Source organism: Fusarium verticillioides, chromosome 9, assembly GCF_000149555.1.
Source record: "Fusarium verticillioides 7600 chromosome 9, whole genome shotgun sequence".
Classification (NCBI taxonomy): domain Eukaryota; kingdom Fungi; phylum Ascomycota; class Sordariomycetes; order Hypocreales; family Nectriaceae; genus Fusarium; species Fusarium verticillioides.
In genome coordinates, this window is record NC_031683.1 from 2,659,601 (window position 1) to 2,676,276 (window position 16,676).

At 48.4% G+C, this 16,676-nt stretch overlaps 12 protein-coding genes across 12 annotated transcripts; 6 read left to right on the top strand and 6 right to left on the bottom strand.

Annotated features, from left to right (window-relative positions):
- Window positions 1-346: 346 nt before the first annotated feature.
- Window positions 347-1,019, top strand: FVEG_16708 (hypothetical protein; the record flags this gene model as incomplete). The annotated part of the gene is made up of 3 exons (XM_018905949.1): window positions 347-656; window positions 707-867; window positions 924-1,019. 3 exons carry the CDS (start codon window positions 347-349, stop codon window positions 1,017-1,019), a joined length of 567 nt encoding a protein of 188 aa, XP_018757068.1.
- A 117-nt stretch (window positions 1,020-1,136) lies between these two features.
- Window positions 1,137-2,236, top strand: FVEG_16707 (hypothetical protein; the record flags this gene model as incomplete). Its single annotated transcript, XM_018905948.1, has 2 exons — window positions 1,137-1,413; window positions 1,458-2,236. The coding sequence occupies 2 exons, from the start codon at window positions 1,137-1,139 to the stop codon at window positions 2,234-2,236; spliced, it is 1,056 nt and encodes a 351-aa protein (XP_018757067.1).
- A 64-nt stretch (window positions 2,237-2,300) lies between these two features.
- FVEG_10000 (hypothetical protein) lies at window positions 2,301-3,033 on the bottom strand. The gene has a single exon (XM_018899067.1). It carries the CDS (start codon window positions 2,875-2,877, stop codon window positions 2,560-2,562), a length of 318 nt encoding a protein of 105 aa, XP_018757066.1. The 5' UTR covers window positions 2,878-3,033; the 3' UTR covers window positions 2,301-2,559.
- A 1,011-nt stretch (window positions 3,034-4,044) lies between these two features.
- FVEG_09999 (hypothetical protein) lies at window positions 4,045-6,830 on the bottom strand (the record flags this gene model as incomplete). Its single annotated transcript, XM_018899066.1, has 2 exons — window positions 4,045-6,618; window positions 6,669-6,830. 2 exons carry the CDS (start codon window positions 6,828-6,830, stop codon window positions 4,204-4,206), a joined length of 2,577 nt encoding a protein of 858 aa, XP_018757065.1. The 3' UTR covers window positions 4,045-4,203.
- Window positions 6,831-7,548: 718 nt separating this feature from the next.
- Window positions 7,549-7,965, top strand: FVEG_16706 (hypothetical protein; the record flags this gene model as incomplete). Its single annotated transcript, XM_018905947.1, has 1 exon — window positions 7,549-7,965. The coding sequence occupies one exon, from the start codon at window positions 7,549-7,551 to the stop codon at window positions 7,909-7,911; it is 363 nt and encodes a 120-aa protein (XP_018757064.1). The 3' UTR covers window positions 7,912-7,965.
- A 211-nt stretch (window positions 7,966-8,176) lies between these two features.
- FVEG_09998 (hypothetical protein) lies at window positions 8,177-8,458 on the bottom strand (the record flags this gene model as incomplete). Its single annotated transcript, XM_018899065.1, has 1 exon — window positions 8,177-8,458. One exon carries the CDS (start codon window positions 8,456-8,458, stop codon window positions 8,177-8,179), a length of 282 nt encoding a protein of 93 aa, XP_018757063.1.
- Window positions 8,459-9,530: 1,072 nt separating this feature from the next.
- FVEG_09997 (hypothetical protein) lies at window positions 9,531-10,626 on the bottom strand. The gene has a single exon (XM_018899064.1). The coding sequence runs from the start codon at window positions 10,507-10,509 to the stop codon at window positions 10,027-10,029; it is 483 nt and encodes a 160-aa protein (XP_018757062.1). The 5' UTR covers window positions 10,510-10,626; the 3' UTR covers window positions 9,531-10,026.
- Window positions 10,627-11,352: 726 nt separating this feature from the next.
- Window positions 11,353-12,094, top strand: FVEG_09996 (hypothetical protein; the record flags this gene model as incomplete). The annotated part of the gene is made up of 2 exons (XM_018899063.1): window positions 11,353-11,766; window positions 11,822-12,094. Exons 1-2 carry the CDS (start codon window positions 11,365-11,367, stop codon window positions 12,092-12,094), a joined length of 675 nt encoding a protein of 224 aa, XP_018757061.1. The 5' UTR covers window positions 11,353-11,364.
- A 153-nt stretch (window positions 12,095-12,247) lies between these two features.
- Window positions 12,248-12,922, bottom strand: FVEG_09995 (hypothetical protein; the record flags this gene model as incomplete). The annotated part of the gene is made up of 1 exon (XM_018899062.1): window positions 12,248-12,922. One exon carries the CDS (start codon window positions 12,920-12,922, stop codon window positions 12,248-12,250), a length of 675 nt encoding a protein of 224 aa, XP_018757060.1.
- Window positions 12,923-13,272: 350 nt separating this feature from the next.
- Window positions 13,273-14,082, bottom strand: FVEG_09994 (hypothetical protein; the record flags this gene model as incomplete). Its single annotated transcript, XM_018899061.1, has 2 exons — window positions 13,273-13,528; window positions 13,724-14,082. The coding sequence occupies 2 exons, from the start codon at window positions 14,080-14,082 to the stop codon at window positions 13,273-13,275; spliced, it is 615 nt and encodes a 204-aa protein (XP_018757059.1).
- Window positions 14,083-14,714: 632 nt separating this feature from the next.
- On the top strand, window positions 14,715-15,959 carry FVEG_16705 (hypothetical protein; the record flags this gene model as incomplete). Its single annotated transcript, XM_018905946.1, has 3 exons — window positions 14,715-14,822; window positions 15,369-15,540; window positions 15,601-15,959. The coding sequence occupies 3 exons, from the start codon at window positions 14,715-14,717 to the stop codon at window positions 15,957-15,959; spliced, it is 639 nt and encodes a 212-aa protein (XP_018757058.1).
- Window positions 15,960-16,011: 52 nt separating this feature from the next.
- FVEG_16704 (hypothetical protein) lies at window positions 16,012-16,668 on the top strand (the record flags this gene model as incomplete). Its single annotated transcript, XM_018905945.1, has 1 exon — window positions 16,012-16,668. One exon carries the CDS (start codon window positions 16,012-16,014, stop codon window positions 16,666-16,668), a length of 657 nt encoding a protein of 218 aa, XP_018757057.1.
- Between the last annotated feature and the right edge of the window lie 8 nt (window positions 16,669-16,676).

Genomic DNA, 16,676 nt, shown 5'->3' on the forward strand with positions numbered 1-16,676 from the left:
GACGTCGCGTGATGAAGAACGCGCCGCCCAATGTCATCAGTGATAACTTGTCCCTAGTGCTATTGAAGTCAACTTGAGCTGTAAACTACTTTGGGGAAAACAGAATTGACGCTCATATTCTCTGGGAGGAGGCCGGCTCTTCATTACGATGTATATCGAGGAGTTCTCTAAATTTCCGTTGAGTGCTATGGCTCCCTCCTAGGCCGTTTTGGACGACGGAAGACAGGGTTCTGATATCTTGACACTTCGAAACAATGCGATAGGGTATGGTATATCACTGACCCATTGGGTAGAAAGAGCTGGGTAGCTATCGTGAGGCTGTCATACTTCTCTAGGCGGCAGTATTATGTATTGGCCATTGGGTGCGCGTCATCAACCAACATCCCCAATTGTCTTCATCACTTCACCATTCACTTTCGATTACCAGCCAAGATCCTTGGGTGATGGCAGAGCGTCAAATAGTCTCGAGAAGGCTCTCGCTATAGTCCGCAACTCCCGCCTCCAACATCCCAATGACCAAATCCTAGAATGTTTCCTACAAGACTCCGTGAACCCTGAAGCGACTTCTCGATACGTGCTTGAGAAATACTCCGACGGCCCAGAAGGCTTCGATTTAACGTCGCTTTTATCTGACTGGAAGGAGCTAGTTGGAAGTGGTAAGCACCCTCGGCTCCATCCCCTGAAGAAACAATGCTGAACATAGCAGTCATTGAACAGTTCTCACAGCAAAACACCGCTAAGGAAGACGTCGTAGTTAATGTGACAAAGAGAGATAACTATACATGCCGTATCACAGGACTCAAATCGTCCTTGGTTGATCCTCTAATTGTTACCCCGATCTTTCCCGTAGTTCAGTTCTCCGGAGAGGTAAACCCTACCGTGTTGTCTGCTATTGAACAAATTTGAGCTAACCAGAGCTGAAGTCTCTGCAAGAGCTATTTGATCCTTTCAGTGGCTCTGATATACAAGAGCAGATTCAAGCCAATGACGGTCGCAGTTTTGGCGTCCAGAATCATTAACTTGTACGCAAATCTGCTGCGAAAGCTCTAGCGCAAGGTTACTTTCGCTTTACATCCACAAGAGGTTCGGACGTCAGTCTCGTTACCCTTCGTTCTCCCGTTTCCACTCTACTCACAATGTCACAGTATCGTGTATCGCAGGCCACGATCGGAGGTCCCAACCGACCTTCAATTGTTGAGAGGATCCCGACTGTTCGAAGAGGCCGCTTTATAGATCATTCTAACTCGGGGTCTGAGACTCCAGACATGAGTCTGCTCCTAACTACATCAAAATTCTCGAGGTCCGTACGATGGAGTCTAGTTGTCAAGAGATTGCCAAGCGACCGCGACAACCACCGAAAACCATGCTATTCTCCTCACCTTGGCCCTACATCTCGGAATACGTCGCTCTTGCGTTTGCATAAATTTGCCGTTTGATGCCGGTTCTCCTTCGTATAGGGATCAACCAATCTCTAAAATCTCTGGGGGTTCGGACTTATGGGCCATCCTCTAGCCTCAAGGTTCAACAACTTCCTTGTGGCATGTACCTAAAGACGATGCATCGCGATGACTACCAAACACTAGTAAACGAGTTTGGAGCTTTGAAGCTTGTGCGGAGCCAGAACAAAGTCCCAGTTCCTCGTCCGTTGGACCTGGTATCTGACTCTGACGCATCTGATCTGCTGACAACCACAACGCCGGGACAACGCTTGGGCTCCTATATCGACACCCTCGGCGATGATGATCTTGACATTTTCAGGCACGATATGCAGAAATACATGGCACAGCTACGCTCGGTCTCCCGGCAAGGAGAGCAGAAGCATGCTATTAGCAATGCCGTTGGTGGGCCCTGTTATGACTATCGAACCGTGGCCTGTCAAGACTACGACGAGGAGCGGGGTGACTTCTTCGGGCCATTCACTGACGAAGAAGAGTTCAATGATACACTGCGAACACCCGCACTGCCAGATGCATTTCACTCCACGGGTCATGGCATAGTGTTCACGCATTCAGACATCAATATGCGCAACGTTTTGATACACAATGGTCGGATTTCGGGTATCGTGGACTGGGAGAACTCTGGATGGTTTCCCGATTATTGGGAATATACGAAAGCGCATTATGTTACTAAGCTCAACATGAGGTGGTTGGCAGTCGTTGATCGGATCTTTGAGAGCTTGGGTAATTTTAAGCTTGAGTTGGCAATTGAACGTCGCTTATGGGACTATTGCTTTTAAAATGGCTGTAAGAACATTAGCCAACAACACTGTCACTTGGCATGTAGATGTAGAGGAAGTAGATATAAGCAACGCAGTTCATTCGGATGCAGTTATTAATAACTTATATGCCAATAAAGTACAAGAAGAAAATGTCTAAAGTCCATCCATCCAAACACATGTCTGCCATTCCTCCAGAATCTCTCATAAGTCGGAAGTCCAGCGCCGTGCTCTCGCTATGCGTTTCCACACAGGTCGTATACCATGATCATGAATCAGCACGAGTCACTCACTCAATTACCACAGCACAAACAGCCACTGTCCTTCATCCTCTCAGAGCGAATCTAGTAGTGAGGAGCCTGGTAGGTGGGAGCCTTGTACTCAGGCTTAGGAGCAGGCTTGGGCTTCTCGTGGTGAGGAGCAGGGTACTCAGGCTTCTTGGGGTGAGGCTTGGGCTTGGGCTTCTCATGGTGAGGCTTGGGAGCGGGATACTCGTGCTTGGGCTTCTCGTGGTGAGGCTTAGGCTTGGGCTTCTCATAGTGGGGCTTGGGGGCCTTGGGAGCCTGGTAGTTGGAGTACGAGACGTCGTAGCTGGCCTCGGCGACGGGAGCGGCGAGGATGCCAGTGGCAAGAGTGAGAAGGGTGACAGCAGAGAACTTCATGTTGGCGGTTTAGTTATTGAAGAAAATGGAATTAAGGAAGGACTGTTGTCTTTTGTTGAAAGAGCGTAGAGAAGTTGCGAGTAAAGAGTGGATGTGAGTGAGTGACTGAAGAGCAGAAGGGAAAAGAAGTTCGAGGAGAGGAGACTCAGGTCTTTTATGTCATTGTCTATTCCCATGATGAATCTACTTTTAGATGCAGTAGTGACATGCTCGTCTAGCAGCCCTGTGAACACTGCACTAATCTCGGTTCACGGCTCATAGTGGAAGGTACCAGTAGCAAAACTCATCGAATAAACAAATTCACATCATCCACTACGCCAGCTGGGAAGCAATTGACGTGCTCAGGGGTCGGCGAAAGTTACGGTGATTGGAGAAGTCCGAGGTTCGATGCATCTCGGCAGCGCGCGGTTACAAGCACTATTGGGAACTAATCCAGGGCATAAGTTCGTATGGCTTACAGGTAGGAAATTTGTTGCTGGCTACTATTGGCTGCAGTGGTTTAGCCGTCCGGGCTAGCGGTGTCTAGAACGTCTTACCCCTGAGGTTAGGCCAGGTCGGCTGATACCCACTGATTTGCCGTCGTGGAGATTGCTGCTGATCGATTGGCTTGGCGATGGAACCTCAACTGAACTAAGCTTTTCTCCGTGGATCTCATCTGGGGAATACGAGGTCAGGGGTGATTGATTGGAGAGCTTGCTCCCGAGCTCTGTAGCAGGTGCCGTTGAGGCGTCTGTGTTTGTTGAGGTTAATATCCAGAGTCAGCGCTAAATTCAGGTACTGGCGCCGCTGAGACTGTTCCAGTGAGTCTCGAGTAGGGCTTTCAGGGGTTGGCTCTTCACTATTTCTGGGGGATCTAGAACCGGAGCAGTGAATTGCCTTCCTTTTTTGTTGATCGCATCACGTAAGAGTATTTGGAGTGACATGAGATCAACCTCGCAGTGGTCGATGGGCATCGCTTAACCGCTGGGCTTACATCTGCTGTTTAAGCATATCGAAAAGGCAAACCAATTATTGGAAATAGTTCCAAGCCTCGAGCGTCTAAAACAGCTCCTGTGGCTTTTTTGGCGGAGTAATCTTGTTAGTACCATGCGCCGTTATTGCTTCATTTCATCAATTCACGATCGTTGAGTAACCGCTGTTGTTTGCCGCTCCGCTGAGATCCGGAGAGTTGGTAAGCCACAGACAAAGTCTGTGCAAATTGAAGCTCAGCTATCAATCTCATCTCGGGCAACATGCACATCCAAGCTCGGAATATGACAGAAGTTTGTCAAGGTCCAGGTGCGCAACTAACAATGACAGCCAAACTCTCCGCATCGCATGATCTCATTAGACGATTTGTAATCTGCCAAACTCCAATTCCCTTGCCAGAATTTCCTCCAAATCCGAGTCATGCAAATAAGCTTCACCAGTGAGTAAATAAATCTCATTACCTCCAATGTCACCCCGCAGACTTGCCGCATCCCATTTCTCCGCCTCCTTATGTCCCACCCGTACCTTCAACGCCTCCATCGATATCTCACCGTTGTACTTCTCTTTAAAGGCAATCTTGCGCTTAATGTCCTCATCTCTTGGTGTAAAGACGTAAGGAACCCTGCCGCCTTTCACCACCATCACAACATCGCCCTTTTCAGCCCAGGCCGGTGCAAGGATGAGTCTGCCGCTTTGGGTCTTGAACAGAGCTCGGACCGTCTGTGCTATTTGCAGGGTTCTTGCGAAGTGTGAGGCTTGGGTCTTGCGTTCTTCCGAGATGGCTTTGCGGTCCTCGGGTGACCACGGTTCATTTGGATATGCAGCGCGTAGCTTGATGTAGTCGTCTTTTATTTTTGCCATGATGGGTTCTCTTTTGGCGATAAATTCCTTCCGGGTGGGTGTTTCGTCGGTAACTTTTGCTTTTTCCTTGTCATGTTCTGTGATGTAGTTGTTTACCCAATCGTCAATCCATTGGCAGAACCCGATCATCTTGCCGCTCTGCGGGCCTCCCCACGTTCCCGCAGTGAGAAGGTCACAGAAGACCTCAAGAGGCGATTTTCCTGCCGATCTTGCGTTTACAGCCATGCTGAGTATAACTTCTAGTAGATGAAATGGCGGAGCGTAGTTAAAAGAGTCCTTCAAAGCCGCAGCTTCCTGTGCTTGCTCATTTTTCGTGTCGCTCAGCGTGATCATCAACTCCATATCGTGCGCCAGATCGCCGAAGAAATTACAGAGGACACAGGATTCGATGACGTCTAATTGCGATGCTTCGAGAAACAGCGATTTACCGTCCGCAGATACGGATGGGCTATTAATCATCCTGGAATTGCTTTCGAGTGGCGTGCTGTTTTGCCAGATGAGAGGCTTCATACCCCGCGAATTCTCAAACCATGGGACCGGGTACCATGATGGCACATCGAGTTCAAGCTCTGACAACTTATCATACTTCATAGCTGAGTAGTGGATGCATGTGTCTCTCGTCATGTCGTAGAAGTACGGAGAACGGTATCGCGTTGCAAGCGAGAGGAGGTTCATTGGCTCAGGACCCGACAAAAGACACAGCGCCACCTTCTCGAGAACCGAGGGAAATTCTATGGCGTAGTCTGCGTGCAGTGATAGCCATCGCCGTGTGCCATCTGGTGCAATTTCATCATGATCCAGTGATGAGCTGCCGGAGCCTTGTTTTAAGCTTGGATCCATCAATAGCGTCTCTGGCTTGATCAAAGCGAGTCCGCCATACACCATATCCCTCGGATCTCTTGCCTCGCGGTTCTTGACCAGCCTGAACCATTCTTGTAGACCCACTTTGTCACCCTCAGAAATCGTGCGGCGTGAATTGAGCAACGAAACAGCCTGGTCAGGCATGTCGCCGACCCACGTCAATATCTGGGCAAACATATGCAGTCCACTGGTATTCCAAGCGCCCAGAATACTCCTCATCCAACCAAAAGCAACAGAGATGTCATCAGCTTCGAGTTTGTAATCTCCCAAGAGGAATATGGCTTCTTTGGCAAGGCATAGCTCCTGCAAAACCCAGAGCCGCTTAAACCATTTACGCGTGACGATGAAAAAGACGCAGAGAACTAAATGCCAAAGCGATGTTGTTCCGACTCTGGTGTAGTAAAAGTCTTTGGCTTCAGCAGCCTCGATAATCTCGGGAAGTCCGGATTTGGTCGTCTCGATGAGGTTCGCTACGCCTGGCGCGAAAACGTGGGGACAAGTACCTAGCCAGATCGTGACTTGAGAAGCTGAACTGTAGATCCGGTTCATCATCTGGACTTGTTGGCCCAGCTCCGTAAGGTTAGATTGGTTGATGCAAATCGCGTCGATCCAGTAGACTCCTGGATGCGCTTTTCTGAGTTGGAGAAGAGCTTGGTATAGGTTAGATTTGACGTAGACGCCTTTGCCATCGCACAGGATCTTGTCGCGGTCGGTCGTGTTTTCAACTGGCTTGGCATCTGGATCTACTGGCTCAGAACGCGACCGAACCATGAGGCGATTGAGAGTGTGGTTGAATGTGTCGACGCCGCTGCTGACGGCTTTTGAGAAGTTTGGAACTTTTTGAGACAGATATCTCAGTTCGTAAGGGAAGGTTGGTGGGTCTAGCTCCCATGTGTATGAGAGCGCGTGGTATTTGGGGTTGTCTGCTAAGTCAACTGTGTGGAGAGAGCATTGCAGCATCTCACTGGGGTTCCCAGGCTTGACCTCAAGAAGCCGTATACTTGAGGCTGTTGGGAGTTGAGAGTATGAAAGTCCAGTTGGACCTGCACCCTGTATATCGTGAGCTAGATAGATTCTGAATTCGAGGATTTTGAACTCACAGTAAAGAGCTCTTTAGAATGACGAATGATGTCACCTCTATCCTGCCATGTCTTCTTGGCCGAGAAACCAACTTGTCGATACAACCTCGACGACCAAGACGGGGGATTATTCTCGGACTGTCCCGCTTGTTCCGTACTCTTGGCACCCGTTTTATCAGACATTACTTCAACGAAAAGTCTTGGAATGAAACGAAACAACGCCAAGAATGTCTCTCTAAAAAAATGCCCGCGATTACCCTGTATTTAATCGGAAATAAGCAATCCTCCAGGCGGGGGCAGTGCTTGGCAGATCGCCAATTATCAGCGGACACGCTTCTGTCGCGTCCAATCATGTTAGTGATCGACAGGCTGTGCGTGACGATGGCTGGCTGAAAGTAGCGACTTGGACGAATGGCCACGCGATAAGATAAGGATAAGATAAGGATCAACAAGACAATGCCACACTTCTTTACATTTCAGCTCACCACAGCTCGCACTGGTAAGGATGTAGTTACTCAGGGTAAAAAACATTTAATTCTCTCACAGAAGTTTTTCAGGTCGTCCCTCAGAGAGCTACTTGTCGTGTTGGCTACCCAAAAGTGTGCACCTTACGGTGTTGGCTATTGGCTGTTGGTTGCACTACATTGGATATCACGAGGGCTTCTGAATGAGCAGGGAATACTAGATACATTTAAGGCGTAGTGGAACTTTTGATGAAACGGGACAACGACCAACAGAGGGTATCACCAGCAAGATAAGGCAAATGATGAAGATAACAATCGCTGCGGTGCAATGGTGTATAAACAATACTCATCCTCCCAGTCGAACTCTTTGAAACTCGAACTCGAATATTTTCTGGTAAAAGAACCGCACCAATTATCATATCCAAGAAGCAATTATTATGGCCCACCAACCCACAGTTCATTATACAGTTGACCCTTCCACCAATCCCAGTTCATGGCCACCACCAGCTCCAGGCTTCAGCACAGTCATCAACCGAGTCGATGTTGTCTTCATCAACATTAACGGGGAGTCCAATTTCAGTATCCTTCGGACAGGCACCAACGAACATGTTCACCACGCGGTAACCCAAGTGACGAAGCATATAGCGCGGGGCCTTTATCGAATTATCAGCATGAATGTCAGCGAATACTCATGCGTGGTGGTCATGTCTACTGAGAAGTCGAAAGAGGAGCTATTGTTTAGGAATGGCTTCCCTTGGGACAGGCCAAATGATCCCCAGCCAGATGTTGTGTTGGCTTAGTGGATGTATAGGGGCAAGGAGAAGGGTGCAAGATGGGTTGGGATACACTGCAACTTTTGAAATAAAAGATTCTTCATTCATTCTCATGCTAGCCATATCGAGGTTCCTTTCCAATAACCAGTAATCCGATTCGTAGGGCATCCCTTCCAACCTCTGAACCTATTCACATCGATCCGTGGTTATATAATTCATGCTACAGTTGGTTAGTACCTGTTCTTACTTGAGGTTTGCCTTGAACTTACTTTATATCCTACTGGCTGGCTATTTATTTGTAGCAACGGCCATTGCTGCAGTACCTCGCAGAGTTCTGGCAGCATTCCTTCTGGCAGCACTTGAGAGTTCGGCAGCAGAAGTTGCCGATGGAGCACTTTCTTGGGAACTTGGCTGGGCAGACCTTGGCAGCGAGCTGAAGTCCTTCGCCGTGAGATGAGAGATCGTGACCCTTCTCACTGGCCGAGGCAAGGTCGGGAAGGCCAGCAGCAGCCTCTTTAGAAGCAGCTGCGGAGACGAGAGGGGCGAGAACGAGAAGGATGGTGCTGAACTTCATTTTGACTTTTCAATAAGCTTAATTTGGCTCTGCAGGATGATGAGGAGTAGCTTCTTAGCTACGGAATCATCTGCCTCTTATAATCCAACACACCGCCATCCATCAACGGCCCAAAATTTCACCGTCTTAGTCTCTGATGCCTAGCTGAAAGCCACTTGCAACCCTATCTAACTAACAAAGGCAGTTAATCGCTGATTTACTGTCTCGCCATGCTTACTTTAATCCTAATAAAGTCAAGTCAGGTTCCATCGGAGGGCATAAGGCTGATTGAGAGCAGCAATCATCCCCGCAATTCTGGCAGAGCTGAAAACTTAGCATGGAATGTGCCGTGATCTTACAGGGAGATGATCACGGATTGTCGGTGATGCATGCCTTGTCGGGACTCGCGCTGGATGATCGGGCGGACTGGAATTTGTTAGGCTTGTTGTGAGTTGTTTATGCGCTGGCTGGTATGAGCATAAAAGATGTTCGTGGTTGAGATTCGCGTCTTGATTGGTCGTGATGGAGTTGCATAACTTTGTACCAGTTATTTTTAGAGCTTCCCCGCAATGCATGCCGAATCGAGATAAGCCTACCGGCAGTCAACTGCTTAACCTAGAGACAACGCGCTTTTCGCGGTAGTAAAAACTGATGCAATTCAGGCTCGAGATACTGTTGTCATTAAATAGAAATATATCAACAGTGCAGAGTAGTAGTTATATGCCCTCTCTCTAGGGTTTAATGTAGCTGGCTATATCAGCTGTGAGGAGCCGCGAGCTGCAATGAGATAAACACAAAATCTACATCATACTGCTAAGTAGTAACATTAAAGGGATGAACCATGAACTCAGAGGATGAACAAGCAATGATATTCCCAAAGGCGCAGGGCATAAGAGTAAGTCTTATTAATAGAAATAGGGAACAAGTACTAGAGTAAGGCTTTAATAAATATAGTTGATAAATAGTAGTTATAGAACTATATTTCTAACATATCCAGGCCTCATTTAAACAAGTACACGTCTAAATAAATACTATATACACAAGTACTTAAGGCTGACAGTGAACGATTAAACAAATCCTAACCAACAAGACCCCTCTTACGAACAAATACCACTAAGGATGTCATCAAACATATCAGGCCAGGCTACGATCACAAAAGGCAAGCCAAGGAGCGCAACCTTTAGATATCGAGACCGAAGGTTCCTTGTCAAAGTTGAGCTTATAAAGCTTCTTGAAAGGCAAATCATATGGTTCACTAGCGGCTTCCCGGGCAGTAAGCTCCCCGAAAGACTTGAGGCTGCGGTCGAGAAGGCAAAGCTTCAGCAGCCGACCTGGGAGAGGTACGCAGACAGAGGAGAAAAGTGGCCATAGACATGGGATATGAATGAGGATGATGCACTAAGTGATGCTATCAAGCAGGTTCTTAATGCGCCTCTTCGTGGTGGTAGTGCGATTGAATGGCTGGGTCAGACAAAGAGCAGCAATTATTAAGGAGCTTGACAGAGAAAATAAAGAAGAGAGGGTGCGCTGAATATCAACATACCATTTCCAGAGAGTCTGCAGAAAAATACGACAATGCTGAGAATTTGTCAAGAGTCCTTCCAATTCTTCTGCTTTTCTAAAAACTCCTCCTTGAGATTCTGATACTCCTCATCCTCTTTACACCTCTCCCAATACCCTCTAAAGATCAAGCTCGCCCTCAGCTTCTCATCCTTATCTGGATGCTCATCACTCTTCGGTAATTCCTCCCTGGTGCCCTTCTTATATTTCCGCCCCCCAGCATGATTAGCATATCTCTTTGCACGCGTCATACCCATCTGTATGAATTTACGCGTCATATCCATCCCCACAAAATCGCGCTGGTCTTTGAACTCATTGAACTTGGTCCATAGGTCTTGAGCGCTTTTTCGCGCGATAGGGGCTGTGCGGAAGCGCCAGAGGGGAAGGATGGCGGATTTGTAGGGTTCAAAGGTGAGGACGCCTTGTTCGCCGCGGCCGATGCGGTAGGACATGCGGTGGGCTTCGGATATTGTGTCCATCAAGGGCTTGGCTTTTGAACGCGATGCAGCCATTTCTGGTCTGTAAAGCAAGGGTATTAGGGACGGAGAGTACTATCTTTGATGACTGATACTATCTGAATGAAACTCTGGGCTGATTTTGATATGGAATGAGAAATGGATGTGATGGGTTCGTCGCAAGCAAACGGGGCCAGAGCTGGAATGACAGAAATCTATGACGTCGGTTGGCATTGAGTTACTAGTCAGACACACAATAACAACGGCTATTTATTTGATAGGCACCGTAAATTCTCATGAAATTCATTACGGCTAGCTTAGTTTATATAAGGAATGAAGCTGACGGATTGATTTTGCAACTTTTTGAGCGAGAGATTTGAACAGGATTCGTTATCATATTAGCCTGAAATACACGGGACAAGAGGTTTATCACATGTAACTGACACGCTTGGATACCGAGCGACTGCTCTTGTTTTAGGATGGCCCCCAACTATGTATGTGCCGCAGAAGGTTATTATACCTATTATTGGGGGCCGGTTTTGACAGATTGATGGAGGCGACCATGAATTTCTGCTTGGCCGCCATGTTACCTACCAGATGGAGCAAAACGTGTCGCTTCCCCGCTCCTTGGACGGTCATCCAATGCAACCAATATATAAATGGCGACCCATCATTGGCTAAAGCCATCTTGGCTCGAAAGTTTGCGGATAGAAGGGTCGGCATTCCGAGTGGTCTTGACAGGAATATTAAGTTCAATAAGGGTGCAATGATACCAGCAACAAGGATCCGGAGATTACTGCTTTCGATACTAGCATTATGTTTCATTTACAGTGCACCGCTCTATAAAAGTGCTGGCTGCCCCTCACCATTCACTATTCGTAGCAAATAAACGCATAACACACAGTTCTGACCATGCCGGGATTCGACAAGACTTTCGCGCCTCTCAAGGCAACAGACTACTTCTCGCCTTACCACCGCGCAGGCGCTCCCAAATCCTCCCAACTACCCGACCAAGATGATCCTTACGCGGCTCTTCGTGCAAAAGCGCTGACAGCCCTTGAAGCACAGGGGTTTGAAGCCAAGACCATGGTAGAACGCGGTGTGACCTGGGCAGAAGACCAAGACCCGTTCGGACATGTCGCGCATTCCCAGTACCTACATTTCTTTGGCATTTGCTGGCAGCGCGTCATGGAAAGCTACGATGAGTTTTTGTCTAAGCAGGAATACGAGGATATGATCAAGGGAAAGAGTGTCATACCCGTTGTGCACAAGTATGAGATATTGTTGAAGAGACAAGTTCGATATCCAGACTCGGTAAGTCAAGCCATGCGCCACGCCATATTGAAGACCATATCTCATCGTGGTACAGCTCATTGTGGCCAATCGTGAAGAAAAGTTCACACCGAACCATAATATTGGCACGACGGTTCTGTTTTCTTTGCAGCAGCAGGCTGTAGTGGCACAGGTTACGGGATCGATTACGTATATCAATGCGAAGACTGGTCGGCCGATTGATATCAGGACTGTGAGCGATGGATGGGCCAAGTTGTATGATGGATTTACCCGCAAGGTTGAAACGGCAACGGCACTGCTGAAGAAGTGGGAGGAGGAGCATCCGCCTAAGACTAAAACGAAACTGTAGATAATGCTTCCCTACTCATATAGTAGTGTCAAGTCATGAGAATATTTGTCTATTAGCATATTGTGAGCGGAATACTTCCACAGGAGTCTCGTGAATTAGGTACCAAGCCCCCAGGTCTGGCTACTCAGTACTCCGCCGTAACCTTTCTCAATTCTAGGCAGTCGTTGGGATAGTATAGATCATGACCAGGCCTGCTCTAGTTGAGTACCTGGCGTCTGTAATATCTTCGGGGAGCAGATGACCATCTCCGTTCGCGACGAGAGCCTCAGCCAATGTGCATTTCCCGACGATTTCGAAACCAAGCTTTTCATACAAGTGAACCGTAGCGGTGTTTTGAGGCTTGACCATCAATCTCACGACGGTTCTAGCCTTTTGTTGAGTTTCTTGCAAGTGTCTAATGACCTCCCGGCATAGACCTTGTCCAAGTTTCCGTCCTTGATGTTCCGGCAGAATGAACAGGCTGAGCATCTGCCAACGATCTTCCTCGTCGTCCCCGCCGGGCATCGGTTGGCCGGAAACCTCGGGAAGAGTAAAATCTTTTCTGCTGACTGGACCTCTCAAAGTCACTTGTCCTATCCATTGTGCCGCGGAAGATGTGTCAGGGTTGACCGGGGTTGCGATGCAGACGAAGTTCTCTCTATCATCTTGGAGGAGGCGATCCACCCATTCCGCATCTGTGAACCGATGTTCAATCTCGTATGTGGAAGAAAAGGACTCAGGAGAAGCCTTTAGCGCTTTGAGACGTAAGTCGCGGTACTTAACCGCGGATTGATGAACTGAATCCGTCTTGGAGACGTGAGAGAAAGAGTAATGATACTGAAGTGACATGGCGACTGCTTTAACCGATCTGCCGGATTGCATGGATGTAACAAGATCAGCAAGCAATAATGACTGAAGAGCCATTGAAAAGAAAGACAGATAGCATGAGTCTAGATATATCTTTCCAAACAATGCAGACGCGGCGAAATTATGTCAAGTTGGCTTGATTAATAATCTGACCGATGGCAGCAGAACACCTAACTTGACCTGACGCAGTTAGAATACAAGATAGGGTACAATATGGTGGAGCTCTCTTACAGTAAGAAATACAAGATAGGGCACATTCATCGTATTTTTTCATAAGGGTTTATAATAACTGTTTGTATTGCTTGAAACCTAAGTACTTCATCATATCTAACTCAATCATTTCCTCCACAACCTTCAGTCCACCCACCAGCTCCTTTCACAACCTTATTATTCTTAAAAAACCTAGACCTCACAAAAACAGGCGTATTAAACGTAAGCTTCCACTTATACCCCTCCTCAGTCGGTTCATCGTAGTACTCAAAGTTCCAAGCCGTCGTTCCGAGACCATAGCATCCATTCATGCTTGGCCTCATCGTCTTCTGACCAAAGTCCCACGTAGAGAACCCACCGCCCTCGATGGTGTATGAACTATGAGAAAAGTGGTACCATCCTTTGCAGGTACCTTGAGCGTACTCAGGGGGTGGCCAGGGTCTGTTATAACGCGTGGGGCTGACTTCTTAGGTGTAGGCTCCGTCGTCGCGGACGTATTTACCTCCGGTCTTCCAGTTCAGCCGGCGATTGGTATCGCAGTTGTGGATGAGCTTCTTGAAGGAGTCGATGCACTGATTCACATCGTAATCTGCAACATCATCGCTGAGCGAGATCCTGAACTCATGCTCACCGGGTGTGTCTTCATCATACACCTTGTAGTAATCCCAACCCTTCTCATGATCAGGCTGTTCAATGTTCTTACAGAAATCCTCATAGTGCTTGTCCAGTCGATCAGCGCTGGCATAGATCTTCCAGTTGTCGTCGGACCAGCATTTGAACTGGTCCTTAACCTCACACGAAGGGGGATCAATGCCAAGCACTAATGACCGAAGGTCCATTGCCTCAGCCATTGCGAAGCTGGCCATGGTGACATGTCCTTTCTCGTTGGGATGGAACTTCTCCGCAAAATCGTTGGGAAGACCAAGACCCATTGTCCAATCTCTACTGTAGTCCGAGGGACAACCTGGAGCCTTATATTAACAGTTATATCAGCTATCGATATACCTCCTGTAAGGGGCAAAAAACACCGAACCTTAACATACTAGTAAGGTATTAAAATAAACTTAGTAAAGTACACCCTAAGCTTAGGCTAAATTTACCTAATATTTTCATCCCTTAGGGTCCAAGGTCCTGTGTTTTCTTTCCTCCCCTAGACCCTATCGCACTCATCGCACTCATCGCACTCATCACACTTATCATACTTATCATACTTATCACATCCACGGTCACGTTACAGTCGCGTCGGCCATCGAGCGTTTGTCACGGCGTCCGTTACGGCGTTCCTCCGTGGCCTCCATCACCGGCGTTCATCCTCATCGCTGGTGTCGTTGTGACATCGCGGCGTCGTCCATCGTGGCGTCGTCCATCGCGGCATCCTCTCCTACTCGCATCCCTACCATTACCACAACGATACCAGCGATGAGGACATATCACAACAACACCAGCGATAAGGACGAAGAGCGCGACGTCCTCCGCGCATCCCTACCATTACCACAATAACACCAGTGATGAGGATGAACAGCGCGACGTGACGCCGCGCTGGACGCCACAACAAAGGCTGGTGATGGATGCCGCGCTGTTCGTCCTTATCTCTGGTGTCGTTGTGGTAATGGTAGGGATGCGAGGAGGAGAGGACGCCGCGCTGTTTGTCCTCATCGCTAGTGTCGTTGTGGTAATGATAGGTATGCGAGGAGGATGTCGCGGAGGAATCCTCCCAGTTGGGTATTAACACCATCAACAGCAGAGGAATCCTCCCAGTTAGGTATTAACGCCATCAATAGCAGAGGAATCCTCCCAGTTGGGTATTAACGCCATCAATAATGCCGCAAAATCCATAAACTCATTATCATCAAGGCCGCGACAGAGGCCGCGGAGGGGGGCCGCCACGAATCCTCCCAGTTAGGTATTAACGCCATCAACAACAGCCGCGATAAAGGCCGGTAATGGAGGCCGCGGGACAGCTCGACCTGACGTCTTACATGACCTTCTTGGTTTCATTGTCAGTTTGACATCTCTATGACTTTTTGGCCTGATTGTCAGTGACATCTATTAGGAAGTGAGAAAATATACTACTTTAGAAGAGGATGTTAAAAGAACCTCAATAAAGACTCCCCTAAACTTAGGCTAGATTACCTAACTCTTTTCGCTACTTAGGATAAAGCTTTATTAAGGAAGAGTTTGCCATGGCCTGTCGTTGACTCCCACTGATGGGTCGAAGATTCCAAAGACTGCGGGAATCCACACTGCGACTCAGTTCTGGAAGGAGTACTTCAGTGATCTGAATGCTTCGGCGTTTCCGCACTTGACATCTCCCCTTGATGTTCCCTACCCCGATGCAAGGTCAGAGCAACGCATGACTTTCACAACTCTGCAACGGTCAACTTGGCCCGGTACAGCTGTCTGTCGAACAGCACTTGCGATTCTCCTGTCACGCTACACACACTCGTAAGAGGCCCTGTTTGGTGTAGTGACAGAGCAACGGCAAACCCTGGCTAATGGCCCAACACGGACTGTCGTCCCTTTCCGCGTACACTGCGCTTCTGACCAGTCTCTGTCAGACATTTTGACCACAGTCAATGGGAACGATGATGCCATCCGCCAATTTGCAGATGTCGGTCTTCGCAACGTCGCTTCCTCTGGGGATGACGGTTCTGCTGCTTGCGGGTTTCAGACCGTCCTGCTAGTCACCGAGGGCGACAATGAATGGTCCTCTCCTTGTGAGATTCACCGCAAGATCGGGGAGTCTGAGCTGTTTATACCCTGCACCAATCGCGCCCTGTTGCTCCACTGTCAGATGGCCGGCCAGTGATGGAGTATCCATCATTGCCAGATATGACAAGAGCCTCATCGACTCTCGGTAAATGGCTCGTCTCTTGGGACAACTAGGGCACTTGATCAAGGTCCTCAGAGACTCATCGGATGAGCAGCTGTCTGTGGGAGAACTTAACATGATCACACAAGAAGATCAAGCTGAGATCCAGAGCTGGAACTCACACCCCATCCCTTCCCAGCCAACCCTCATCCACAAAGAGATGCTCAAAACAGCTTCCCTCTCCCCTGCCAATCCCGCAATCTGCGCTTGGGACGGAGAATGGACATACTCTGAGCTTGACAACATCACATCTCGTCTAGCAGCACTCATCAAGTTCAGCACCTCAGACCAAGAGCATGCGATACTCCCCATTTACCTTCAGAAGTCAAAATGGGTCGTCGCTTCAATGCTAGCGGTCATGAAAGCCGGCCATGCCTTTACGCTTATTGATCCGAATGATCCGCCTGCTAGAGTAGCGCAGGTCGTTGGGCAGACGGGCGCGACAGTTTCGCTTACTTCCAAGCTTTACAGTAGTAAAGTACGAGGCATTGTTGGACGCTGCATTGTTATTGACGATGAGCTTGTTCAATCACTCATTTGCACCTGCGCCTCGAAGCCAGATCTTGTACTTGCTGCGGTTGCTCCTGAGGACCTAGCCTACGTGATCTTCACATCTGGTAGCACAGGCGATCAAAGGGCATCATGATCGAGCAT

Bases quoted from the DNA above. Each gene is read 5' to 3' on its own strand.
- FVEG_10000 (XM_018899067.1), bottom strand. From the start codon at position 2,877: ATGAAGTTCTCTGCTGTCACCCTTCTCACTCTTGCCACTGGCATCCTC.
- FVEG_09997 (XM_018899064.1), bottom strand. From the start codon at position 10,509: ATGGCTGCATCGCGTTCAAAAGCCAAGCCCTTGATGGACACAATATCC.